The 13,834-nt window shown below is 33.7% G+C and overlaps 1 protein-coding gene across 1 annotated transcript in view; it reads right to left on the reverse strand.

Moving 5' to 3' along the window:
* Window positions 1-13,834, reverse strand: part of SLC9A3 (solute carrier family 9 member A3) — a 79,614-nt gene that overhangs the window by 8,780 nt on the left and 57,000 nt on the right. Inside the window, exons 9-13 of the mRNA XM_053715787.1 lie at window positions 13,119-13,189; window positions 8,673-8,802; window positions 6,966-7,090; window positions 3,872-4,001; window positions 137-310 (exon numbers count right to left, since the gene is read on the reverse strand). Coding sequence (XP_053571762.1) covers window positions 137-310; window positions 3,872-4,001; window positions 6,966-7,090; window positions 8,673-8,802; window positions 13,119-13,189 — 630 coding nt within the window. The remainder of the gene's footprint in view (window positions 1-136; window positions 311-3,871; window positions 4,002-6,965; window positions 7,091-8,672; window positions 8,803-13,118; window positions 13,190-13,834) is intronic.

Genomic DNA, 13,834 nt, shown 5'->3' on the forward strand with positions numbered 1-13,834 from the left:
CACTTTGATTAAAGATTCACAATAAAATAAACAGTAATCTTAAATCAATTAAAATATCCTTTGTATAATTGAATATTTAAAAGTTAAGGTAGCAGATCATAACAATGCCAAAAGGTCTTTCTATATATGTACTTACCCTTTGCCCTCTATCTCTTTTGTAGTTTTTATTTATCTTCAGTTTTTGCTTACGTCCAAATTTTGTTGTCTTAAAGGACTCTAAACGCTTCTTCATTGTTCTTTGAAATATCTCCTTGGTTTGCTTTTCATCTTCATTCACGATAACCTCATGACGACTGTATAGGTGCTTTTGCTATGAGGAAGAAATCACATAATATTTAGGCAAACAAAACATGAAATGAATATGAAGGGTAGAAAAGTCCAAAGTGCTGAGAACAAAGCAAAATCTCTCCTTTTTACTTGCCATAAACAAGTTTACTTTCATTTAGGATATGTTCTTATTTTAAAAGTTTGTTTGAAAGGAATTTGTACTAAGAAAATCATATTTATGAAAGAGAAGCTTTAATGGACATTAAAGACCTCAAGATATTAATATAAATAGTTTAATTAGGTGGAATAAAACAACTTTGCAATATACTTTCATTATTTATTTTGTTTTCCTTTCGTGTAACTTAATTCTCAATATTGTGGGCTTTTTAATTCAGGTTCAACATGGAAGTGCAGACACAGCTATATTCCACACAGTCATTGGTTGCACACTCCAGTAAGCCATTTATAATCATTTCTAATTGGTCTCAGTAGAAAAGGTAACCTAAGTTACAATATGGCGGTGCTCACTGCTGTATGGACATTAACTTTACACACAAAAAAATTCTAAATTTTATAACAACTAATATATTTTTTTAAAATACATGAACACATTATTCACAGGCTAATCCTTGCTCTGAATACATCATTCAAGCAATGGTTTATTTAGTGTTTAATGTCCCTTTAAGCATGGTAATATGTTTGCATGGAAAAGATTAAAGGGAAAGGGCCAAAATTAAAATGGGCATAGGTGCATTTTCATTTTAAACAGAAGCATTTTTTCAATGTTTCAGTGGCATACGCACATATGCTACGTGTGACAAGAAGATCATGATTCAAACACTATGACTGCTCGATGAGCTGGCAGTGCTATGTATTGCATCAGTGAAGATGTAGATTGTGTCTTCCAAGCCAGTACTGATTCTCTGAGAAGTTGTGGAGTTTAAATGTTGGTGAACGGTGCACTCACAGCATATGCTGCTAGAAAAAGAGTAATAACTTTTACCAGAAGCATTTTTGCTAATGAAAATATATTGTAAAAAAAAAAATGCTCTATTAAAATGTTAAATGCAGCCATGCACCTAGTGTTTCCTTTAACAGCACTTCTTCTGATCCTTTGCCTTTCTCAGTAGGAAAACCACACGGTTCTGTCTTGAGTCCATTGCTTTTTTCTATCTTTACATCCTCCCTTGGAAAACATATATCCTCCTTTGGGTTCCAGTACCACTTACATGCTGATGATATCCAAATCTGTATTTCCTCTCCTAACTCTCTTTACTCAACAAGATTACCAAGTGTTTCTAACACTACCTCCAACTCAACCTGTCTAAAACTGAGCTGCTTCTTATTCCCCCTATCCTAAACACCCCACGCCTGATATTTCTCTTACTGGATGGAGATTCTATTCAAAGCACCTCATCCCAAGTCTACTGTTTTGATGTCAACCCTTAACCTGCATTCATTCCACATATACAAGCACATACCAAATGCTGACAAGCACACCTATGCAACATTTCCAGAATCTGCCCCTTTCTTACTTAAAGGGCCATAATACCCAAATGTTTAAACACTTGAAAGTGATGCAGTATAGCTGTAAAAAGCTGACTAGAAAATATCACCTGAACATCTCTATGTAAAAAAGAAAGATATTTTACCTCAAAAGTTTCTCAGTAGCCACATCCCATTGTAAAGGACTTCTAAGCAGCATATTAGTATGTCTGTCCTGGGACAGCCGAAAGGATGAGCCTCGTGCACTCTCATCTTATTTCACCAATCAGGTAAAGGAAGTTTACTATGAATTCTCATGAGAGTTAAGTCAAATCTCATGAGATCACAGTAAAAGAGTTCATGACCTCAGCAGTGCTGATGCTGATTGGCTGCTGTTCATTTCTTTTTTCCTGCAGCTGGGAGCTGAGTATAACTTTTTACACAGAACTTACTCTGCTGAGCTGAGGAGATTGTGTGCTGAGCTGAGGAGATTGTGAGGTAAAATATCTTCCTTTTTTACATAGAGATGCTCAGGTGATATTTTCCTGTCAGCTTTTTACAGTTATACTGCATCAGTTTCAAGTGATTTAGCATATGAGTATTATGTCCCTTTAAGAAACAAAATAGTAATTCATTTCCTCATTATATCATGTAATAACTACTAGTAAATGGGTTTCCCAAATCCCGCCTCTCAACCCCCTCCAATCTATCATAAATGCTCCACATAGACTCATCTACCTAAGTCGCCAATCAACATCAGCTGCCCTGCAAATCTCTACACTGGCTCCCCCCCTACACCTTAGAATACAATTTAAAATATTAACCTATAAAGTACTCAACAACCTAGCTCCCAACTATATTTCCTCACTCATCTCCAAATAAACTCCAGTCTGTCCTCTTTGAACAACCGCTGTCCTACGTCTCTCCACTCCTATTACTTCTTCTTCTCTCTCTCGCCTCCAAGACGTCTCACGTGCTGCTCCTGTCCTCTGGAACTCAGTCTCCAACCTTGTATAGTTTCAGGCTCTCTATGAAAACCCATCTATTTAAAGAGGCTTACCAACTCTCCTAGAACTGCTTCTCATTCTAACTAAAATAAAACTTGAATTGCCTTGACTCGCTGCTGCAACTACAATCCACATGACAAGCTTCCCCAAACCTAATGTCTCTGCACCCTCTGTAGACTGTAAGCTCTTTGGAACAGTACTTGTTTTCTTTAGTCTGTTATGTATTTGTATTTTATACCCCTACTTTTGTACCCAACACTACGGAATTTGCGGCGCTATATAAATAATTCATGATAATAATAATGATTTCTATTTTGACCTTTCTATCCCTACAAGTAAACCAGTTTAAAATTAGATTGAAATTATTTCTGCACGACTGATGCTACTGTATTAACACTAACTGGCTAAAAGGGACAGATCCAGTAGCTATTTTGCTAGAAGGGCACAAGTCTCCACAAGTAAAAATGGCTTTATTAATAAAGTAATATCCATTTTCTTAAATTAAAAGACTGCAACACATTGTGAAGTGCAATATTTTAGCTGGAACAAAGAAAAATTCAGTAAGTCCCTTCTTTTAATACATTCACTACTGTCCTCACGGGTCACCACATGCAATGATTTTGTGACATCCCTCTTTGAAAACATTGTTTAATCCAAGGTTTCCCAGCTTCAGAGTTCAGAACCAACTAACAGATTATTAGGATTATCCGAGAGGGGCAATCATTTGGGGGACCCACACTTTGAGGAGTGAGGGTATGAAAAGGTGCAATTATATCCTGTATTTAGTTCATGTGTCAGAAGATGTAATATATACTGTTATTCTTTATATAGGTAACACTAAAAGTTTGAACAGGGGTGGGCCATAAAGAGGCAGGGCATATAGTCGGAGGGAAATAAGCGCACTGGGCTGTTGGGCCCCACAAATTTGTCTTTCCCAGGGCCCCTCAAATGCTAAAGGTGTTCCATGTATATTATATATATATACTGTGTATATATATATATATATATATATATATAATATTATATATAGTATATATATATATATATATATATATATATATATATATAGGAATAGTTTCTTAAAAATGTATAGTAAGGTGTTATATATTCACCTGTCTTCTTGGTTTATAGAGATATTGCTGCAGATTATGATGACTCAAAATATCTTCCAAATCTCTAACACTCTTTCTTCTTTGCTCTAGAGCTTGCATATCTAGACAAACAGCGCTGATATTTTCTCTCCTTAAAAGAAAAATATTCATTATTATTCTTTTTTGACGATGCATAATCAACCAATTTAGTGGATTCCAGCTGCCAAGTATAAATAAAACATAGCTCAGGATTCAGTGAAAAGGTGTACGCCACCGTCACACAGGGACATGCATTAGTTGTAAAAACAAGTGACATGATCAGATACACAGCTACATAAAACACTGTCGCCCATAAAAATATGTTGGGTTTCTTTTAAAGGGCATTTAAACATTCTACATTCATTGTGCTATATGTATGCTCTTATTAAAGAACTATTGAGATATGCACATTTCTTGGTGGGATATTGTGTGCTGTGTTGTAGAATGATTAGGTATTTTGTGAAAATGTTTTGCTTAATAAGTGCATAATATTAAGGGATGGGCGAATGTGTTTATATTCAAATTCGAATGTTAGAACGAATGTTATTGTAGAAATTAAATTTACATAATAGAATGTTGATAAGAACGAATATTCTTAACATTTTTATTATCGAATATTATTTACAGTTTTCGAATGTCATTCGAATGTCACATTCGAATTTGAATATTACATTTATAAAATACAATTGTAGACTAGAAATACTATTTCGAATTTGAATGTACCATTCGAATTTGAATGTCACATTCAAATTCGAATATTACATTTATAAAACACAGTATTAGGCTATAAATACTATTTCGAATTCGAATTTAACATTTGTAAAACACAGTATTAGACTAGAAATACTATTTTGAATTTGAATGTAGCATTCAAATTCAAATATTACATTTATTAAACACAGTTGTAGACTAGAAATACTATTTTGAAATTGAATGATATTCGAACAAATATTTTCGAATTTTATTGAAAAATTCGAAAACCAAAATTTAAAAATAGAATGTTAGAATGTTATATAAACATTAGAAATTCGTTTCGAATGAACGAATGTATCAAAATTTGTTTTAAATTTCGAATTTTTAGAAACATTCGCCCATCCCTAATAATAATAATACATTTGAAATAACCTTTTTTCAATCACAAAAACCCCCCAAACTACACAAATAGAAAGACAGCAAATCCGACAAATATGTTGATAGTTTTTTGGTTTTCCAAAAAGATAAAGAAGCTCCCATTTATTATCTTGAGCTGTAGCCATTGTTGGCAACCAAAAAGTTAAGCCTAACTCAAAATGTTATCAGAAAAAATCATTAATTTCACACTTCATACAGATTTTTTGAATGTAAAACTGTAAAGAGGTTGTACTTTTCTATTAGTTTTTTTGAGAATTTACCTGAAAAAAATATTTTAAAAACAAAAATTTAAGTTTAAACTAATATTTCATTTGACTTGAAATCGAAACATTTTTTGTTTTTATAATATGGTTCAATGATTGTCAAAGTATAAAACTGCTGAATTTTAAGTTGCAATAAATACATATATTATATATAAATAACATCTAGACGATCTTCAATCTCTTGCTATCTTTTGTTAAAAAAGCAGGGGCGTATGCTTCGGAGCTGGCCCATTTTTATACAGCAACAGTTTTGCAAGAGCACTAGAGGGCAGAACTATTCCCTGTCATGTAGCGCTCCAGATGGCTACCTAGGTATCTCTTCAACACAGAATATCATGGGAACACAGCAAATTTGATAATAGAATTACATTGGAAACTTTCTTTAAATGGTACGCTCTGTCTGAATACTAAAACAAAATGTTTGTGTTTCATGTACCTTTAAACTAACTAAACACTATACTATATCACTAAGCTCTAAAAGTAATTATAATAAATATAATTCTTTATCAAAAGAAGTAACATTTTAATTATATTAACTCCACTTTTTATAATATTTAAGGGTAATATTTTTAGACAATACTTATGTAAAAGAGTCAAATCTTACCCTATGTGATAAATAGGGGCAGATTTATGAAAGTGCGAACTGACATGATCCGCCACACATCGATAAATGCCGATAGCAAACGCTATCGGCATTTATCATTGCACAAGCATTTTACTAGAAATACTTGTGCAGTGCCGCCCCCTGCAAATTCGCAGCCAGCAGTGGTTGTCAATCAATCATATGTGATGGGGCGGATTGCTGTCCGCCGCCTCAGAGCAGGTGGAGGAGTTAAGGAGCAGTGGTCTTAAGACCGCTGCTTCTTAATCCTGTGTCCGGTGAGCCTGAAGGCTCGCGCGGAAACAGAGGCATCGGGGCCGATATGGAGCTTGTTAAATTGGCCTCAGAGTCTTTATAAAATACCAGAGGATAACAGAGAAGTTTAATTTAATCTCAATGAGCATCAAACTCAAAATTAAAAAGAGACATTAAACCTATTTTCATATTTAGATATAATGTAAAAAAAAAAAAAGTTTCCAATATGCTTCAATTATGAAATTTCATGTATTCTTGTGACACTAGAAGGAAACGGTGTTTGCAACAAATTTAAAATGTCGTTACAGACATTTTGCAAAACTGTTGCTACAGTATATATAGTGCACACAACTTACCTACCTAATCTTCAACAAAGGCTACCAGGAGAATGTAGTAAATGTAATAGTAGAAAATGTAATAATTTTTTTAATTGTACACCGTATTTGAATTATGAAAGAAAAATTTAGGTTTCATGAAGCTTTTAATCTACATAAAGGCCCAGATTACAAGTAGATCACTACAGGGTGTGCTATCAATATTGCAGGTCCACGGTCTAAATATATTATACCAAAATACCATAAGCTATATGTAGAAATATGTATTAAAGAATAAATAGAACATATGTGAAGAACATTGGAATGTGAAATATTCATATTTTCATGTCGGGTTAGAGCCCTTGAGAATATGCGGTTCGGTTCGTGCGTGAGTAGGGTGTTTATTTTTAGCAAAAAACAACTCCCATCTAAGTATTTCCTTTTAACTTCTATGTTAATGTTAAAGCTACAAAATATATAAGAAAATATACAACAGCATAGAGTAGACTTACAAGAGGTAGGAAACAGAAGGCTCGGAAATAGAAGCAAGAGATTGTCGTGGGCTGCTGAAGTCTACATTGGCCATGTTCTCTGTGCTGGGGGAGCGGATGAAAGCCAGAGATCCTCTGCGTTCTCCCTAAGAAAATAAAGCAGATTCATATTGTAAAATACTTTTGAGGTGAAAAATATAACAAAGCATATTTGGGTATGCTGTGGGTTTGATTTATACATTTTTAGTCATCTTTATCTTCAAACAATATCACTTTTATACACATTTTTGAATAATTTCATTTTACTGTGGCAGTACAGGGGGTCAAAGCATAAAATACATTATTAAATGGACACTCAATTCAAAATTAAACTTTCAAGCTTCATATAAAGCATATAATTTTAAACAACCTCCAATTTACTTCCATTAACAAAATGTGCACCGTCTTTTTATATTTACAGTTTTTGAGTCACCAACTACTACTGAACATGTGCAAGAATTCCCAGAATATATGTATATGCATTTGTGATTGGCTGATGATTACAAGGGGGAGTGGAAATAGATATAACTGTGAAATTTGTCAGAAGAAACTCTACTACTCATTTGAAGTGCAGACTAATTGCATTGTCTTTTTAGCATGCATTTGTTGATTATTCAAATCTACTGTAGTTACTGGTCCTTTAAAAACGGGTTCCGACTAATCCGTTAAAAAATGAATTTCTTTATTGTTTCACAAGTTTAAAAACATACCAGAAACACAGCATAATCTAACTGGTGTAGAGGGCGCAGCACTGACAGGCTTACGCGTTTCGGAAATACATCCGTAGTCACAGCCTGTTACTGGTTCTTTAACATGACCCTTCTCTTATAATCCAAACAGCAAAAAGAGCAAAAACCATGCGAGTCTCCAGGCACTATAAAGTTCTAAAAGTTCATATTTTATTGTAAACCAAGTGGAAAAAAAGATGATAAAAACGAAGTGAACATAAAATAGTGAAGCTGGGCTGTCTTACGCGTTTCGGCTACATGTTAGTCTTACTCATAGACACACTTTGTGAAGACAGACACTGAGCTTAAATAGCCCCTGTGACTGAAAAAACAAAGCCCCAGCTGAGCATGATTAACGACAAAACATTCCTATATTAAACTGAGATACAACAGTGTAAATAACAAACATGTAATCAGGACAGGTTCTATACTTTACAAATATTACAACGTATGAGGGGAAGATGAAACAAGTAGAAAATACAAGTAAAAAATACATATATATATAACCACCAGTGTATAAAATGAATCGTTAACACTGGGAGTGTAAGAGAATCAAAGCTACATAGTTAAAGGGACATGCTCTTATAAACTGTAACATTGGTTGCCAATGCTTCTCTTATAATGTCTACATTATAATAGTATGTAGGTAGAATAAAATGGAAAAGGAATGTGATTTTTTTCTTACATATAGATGAGGTCATTTTAAATTGATATTTTTGTACAGAATCAAATCTACATTTTTTTCAGAATTATGGAGGGTTGTCCTTGTAATTAATACATCTGTGAATGTTGTCCAATTAGAATTAATGTTACTTTATGTATCATGGACATCCTGCTAGCTTTAACATACATTTTAAACAAAGAACTGCAAATTTATTCCAGAAATTGGAGTTAGTGATCTGTTGCGGCCCTTTACTACTTATGACCACGCACGCACACGCACAAAAAAGCTGAATCCTACCTCTGCAACATAACTTATAGCGTCCTTCATATTCAGTTCATGGAAGACATTTAAGATCCGATCTTGTGTTTTCAGAGCTGATTTTCTCATGAACACTTTGCTTAGGTATTTTGCATTAAATTTTGAAATCCTACAAAAATATATATAAAAAAAATATTAAACTAGTACAAATAACAATAATAAAATCCACGCACATTTCTGTTTAGGATTCTATAGCTGACATGTTTCAAAGAAGCTAGCAAATATTTTCTTATATGTAGAATAATCTAAAAAAATAAAAGATTCCTGGCTCTCAAGATGTGTCGAACCCTGATCTATCATGTTATATTGTAGCGTCTTAGACACCCTGTACCAAATATTTTTATACTCCTGCCCCCCCCCTAAATAACTAAGGTCTTGGAAGTTTTTGGCAAACCTATGCCCAGAATAATGCCAAGGAACTGAACCTGGTTTAATAGCTCTAGAGAGCTTTTGGAAGGATTAATCCGCCATACAAAAAGTGCTAATCACTCAAATCCCCTTAGAAGTGTGACAGGACTTCAGTTTTACCAACAACTCCTAGATGAAGATTATTTCCATGTAAAAAGTCACATAAATAAACTTAGAATATATATTTGCCATAAGAGCTACTATAACTTTGGCCAAGTGCCTTTGCAGTGGTGTCTTTTAAGGTTGCTCTGGGCAATGGGAGTTCTGCAGCCCTGGAGTCTCCCTCAAACACAACCCAATAAAAGCTTTATATATTTCTCAGAACTGCAGGTCAAACACACTAGATAATGAGTAAACATTGACTTGTAATAAAAAAAAAGAAGAGAAAGCATAAGGATGAAAAAGGTATCATGCAATATAATTACATCTCAAAATGTACTACTCCCTCACTTCCTACTGCCATAGGCACAGGCCAAGTTGGGCAAGTCCAAAATATGCCCGTGCTTATTATAGCAGAGTTTAGCTGAAGGCAAAAGCCCCCAAGAAAGAAATAATGACCAGGGAACACAAAGCCTCCTTTAGATCAATTGTGGTCATATACTAATAAGTATCTGGGCCTTTAAACTCTGTCACATCAGAATATTTTAGACATGTGCGCAGCGGAAAAATTTGTTTCGGGTCGATTTGGATTTTTTCGCATTTTGTTTTGGATCGATTCGAATTCAGATACATTCGAATGTATTCGTTACGTGTTCATTCGGATTTGAATAAATTCGGATGTATTCGTTTCGGATTCAATTCGTAAATTCGGAAGTTCGGTATGTGTTATGTTGATTCAGATGGTTCCAAGTTACACAAATTGTTGTTAGTTGTTGTTGTTAGTATTAGAATTGTTGTTAGTATTAGAGTTGTTGTTGTTAGTATTAGAGTTGTTAGTTTTAGTTTTTGAATTGTTGCTAGTTGTTTTTTTATACTGAATTGTGATTAGTCCATGGCCATTCGAATGTAACTAATAAATCAAACTATTTTGGATTTATTCGTTACAAATGCATTCGGATTAGTTTAGTTTCGTTGCTAGGGTAATTCGGAAATTCGAATTGAATCGAATCTGCGAAATTTGTAGAATTTGGCCGAATTTAGATTCAGAAAGAAACGAAACGCACATGTCTAATATTTAGAATATGACTGTTTTCTTTTTGTATGAAATATAAAGGAAGCATACTTTATTAGTAGTTGGCTGAATGTACTTAGTTTTTCACATTGTTTAAAAAAATCAAAATGATTGAAAAGCATACCTAGGTAGGCTCAGAGGAGTAATATAACATTGGAAAATGTTTACATTTTGTTTCAAATATATTTAACGTGTGCAAAGGCAACAAATGAAAATGCCCCTTATAAATGAGGCACTTTTACAAGAAGCATGCACTGTGCTAGGGATAGAACAAATATTTAAAACAAAATAAAATAATGATTTTTAATTTTGAAATGAGTCAATTTTTTTTCAGCACAAAACAAAAGATTACTATCAAATCACAAATATATAGCAACATTTTATTTGTTTAAAATATTGATCTACTGTAGATCAGTAAAACATTTATAGCTATTGTACCATAAAATGTGTTCAAATATTAGATCAAATTGAATTTGGCAACATCTTATCTAAACAGGTATTTAATTTATTAAAAAAAACCGTTGCAGAAATGGTTTTGAACTGACAATGAGTATACACCTTTCTTTAAAGATGGTCTTCAAGGACATTGCCATAGTAACCTCTGTTATCAAACCATTTTGAAATAAAGAAAATATGTCATTAAAGGGGCGCTCTGGTCAAATTAAACTTTAATGATTCAAATAGTGCACACGATTTTAAACAACTTTCCAATTTACTTTCATTAACAAAATGTGCACAGTCTTTTTATATTTACACTTTTTTTGAGTCATGAGCTCCTACTGAGCATGTGCAAGAATTCACAGAATATACTATATGCATTTGTTATAGGCTGATCGCTGTCACATGGTACAGGAGTGGTGGAAATAGACATAACTGAAAATTGTCAGAAACAAAACTACTACTTATTTGAAGTTCAGACTATTGCATTGTCTTTTTATCATGCATTTGTTGTGTATGCACATCTACTGTATTTACTGGTCCTTTAACTTAGATATCATAACAAAATTGTGTATGATGATGGTGATGATGATCATGATAAAGAAGGGTCATAACAGAAGCGCAACAGTCTATGGGACATGTAAATTATACTCATTGTGATGAGAGTGGGAAGTGATGTCACCGGATGGGGGCGTGGTTTAGGGGATTGATTGTCTATGTCGCAGTTACCAAGTTAGATGTGTTGTACAAGCTGTATACTTCTATGCTCTGCAATAAAATAGCATTGTACCTTCTATGCTGTGTCCTGTATCTCATGACACTCATATTCTAGTCTAAAATTGACATTTTAGTGTAAAAATAAAATACTCTATTTTATTAGACGGTTTGATGTTTTTAAGCCATTTCCCTTCTTCTACTGGGGTTTGTGGGGGGGTTCAGTACATAGTAAAGTTGTACTCCTGTCTCACACCAGGTGATGTCACAGCTGTTGAGCAAATGAGAAGCCGGCATACATATATGTAAAGGAAGCGTTATCAAACTGCATTTGCAGCTTCTGAGATGTCCGCCATCTCAGAGGTGGCGTAATAAATCACCCTGGCTCTCGCTCAAGAACCAACCAATTGCACAAGAGCAGGGGGTGGGTAAACAAGAGAGGTCTTGTGCAGTCTTACATTTTGCCAAGTGATGCTGCACTGCAAGTGGCGATTGCGGGTTGACAGGTTCTCTACTTGATCTTGATAAATGTTCTCCATAGTACAATCAACATCTGAGACTTTGACTACATATTTAACCCTTCTAAAGTAATTAAACCCATAATAAAAGAAGACAATTTAATTAAGATGTCTGTGCTTGACAGAAACAAAGTATTTTTAACTAGAATATTCATTCAATAGGAAACTTGTGCTGTTTCAACAACTCAGTGGTAGTAGTGTCTAACTCAGGGGTCAGCAACCTTGGCACCCCAGATGTTTTGGAACTACATTTACCATGATGCTGAGATACTCTTTAGGCTGTCTGAGCATAATGGGAAATGCAGTTCCAAAACATCTGGGGTGCCAAGGTTGCTGACCCCTGGTCTAACCCATAAATAGACCAATCTAAGTGGCATATCTTCTAAGCCTCTTTTACTTAAAGGGATAGTCAAGTCCAAAAAAAACTTTCATGATTCAGATAGGGCATGAAATGTTACAACTTTCCAATGTACTTTTATCACCAATTTTGCTTTGTTCACTTGGTATTCTTAGTTGAAAGCTAAACCCAGGAGGTTCATATGCTAGTTTCTTAGCCGCCTCTAATCTAAATGCATTTTGACAGTTTTTCACCACTAGAGGGCGTTAGTTAATGTGTTTCATATAGATAACATTGAGCTCATGCAAGTGAATTTACAGGAGTGAGCACTGATTGGCTAAAATGCAAGTCTGTCAAAAGAACTGAAATAAGGGGGCAGTCTGCAGAGGCTTAGATACAAGGTAATTACAGAGGTAAAACGTGTATTATTATAACTGTGTTGGTTATGCAAAACTGTAATTAAGGGATTATCTATCTTTTAAAACAATAAAAATTCTGGTGTTGACTGTCCCTTTAAACAAATTTCTGGTTACTAAATAAAGATTACAATTCATGTATGCAAATGCTTCTGGTCAAGCATCTAAAATTGTAGCTCAATCATTTTTATTTTTATTTATTAAATTAATTATACATTCTGGTTTAAAACAGAATATATTGTCCTTCCTCTTGACTACATTGTGGTCTCAATAATTCTAGATAAAGGAACAATACATTCAATAACACTTTTTTATACGCAAGCTGTATTGTAAAGCATGTCATACATATTTATGTCTTAGGATGAATTAAATGTTAACATTGTTCAGATTAGTCTTGTAAAAATATATATATATATTACTTACTTCTCTCTCATGTAATTGTGTCCAATTTGCCCTGAAATATCTTCAATAGCAGAACATATGTGGTCAAAAGCCTTGGGGAGAATAAAATCAAACATAAAAATAAAAAGAGAACAAATGCATTTTATTAATTATTACATTTATAGGAGTCAGTTCATTAGTATACATGTATTATTTACAGTATATACAGTAAAAGGAAACTACTTCAATTTTTTAACATATTTATAATTAATTTTAAGATAAAGAAAATGAATAAAACAACTCAACAATCGGGCCCCCTATATATTATGAACAATATGTAATAACTAAGGCATTTATGGAATACTGTATTAAAAAAAAACCCAAGTACAATATTTTAAAAAAAGAATGTCTTAAATAGTATGTTTGCCATATATATGTATTAAACATTTTGGGCAAGATTACAAGTAGCACTTTATGAGTTTTCTGCACGGGTTGTGGTCTTTTCGCAATCAATTTCCATTACGCAGCTATTACAAGTTTTGAAATATCGCGATTGCGCGCATTCGCCTTTTACGCAAGAATCCTTTCCGCGCTTGAAAAGCTGTAGTTAACAGTTTTGCGCAACATAAAAGTTTCACGAAACACTTCAAAAATACATTACAAAGTACCCTAACTCTCATATTAACACTGTCTAATAAAAATGATTTAAAAAAAATATTGCATCAAAGGGATCAAAGATAGGAGATCTCAGGTGTAGG

This window comes from Bombina bombina, chromosome 5, assembly GCF_027579735.1.
Source record: "Bombina bombina isolate aBomBom1 chromosome 5, aBomBom1.pri, whole genome shotgun sequence".
Classification (NCBI taxonomy): Eukaryota; Metazoa; Chordata; class Amphibia; order Anura; family Bombinatoridae; genus Bombina; species Bombina bombina.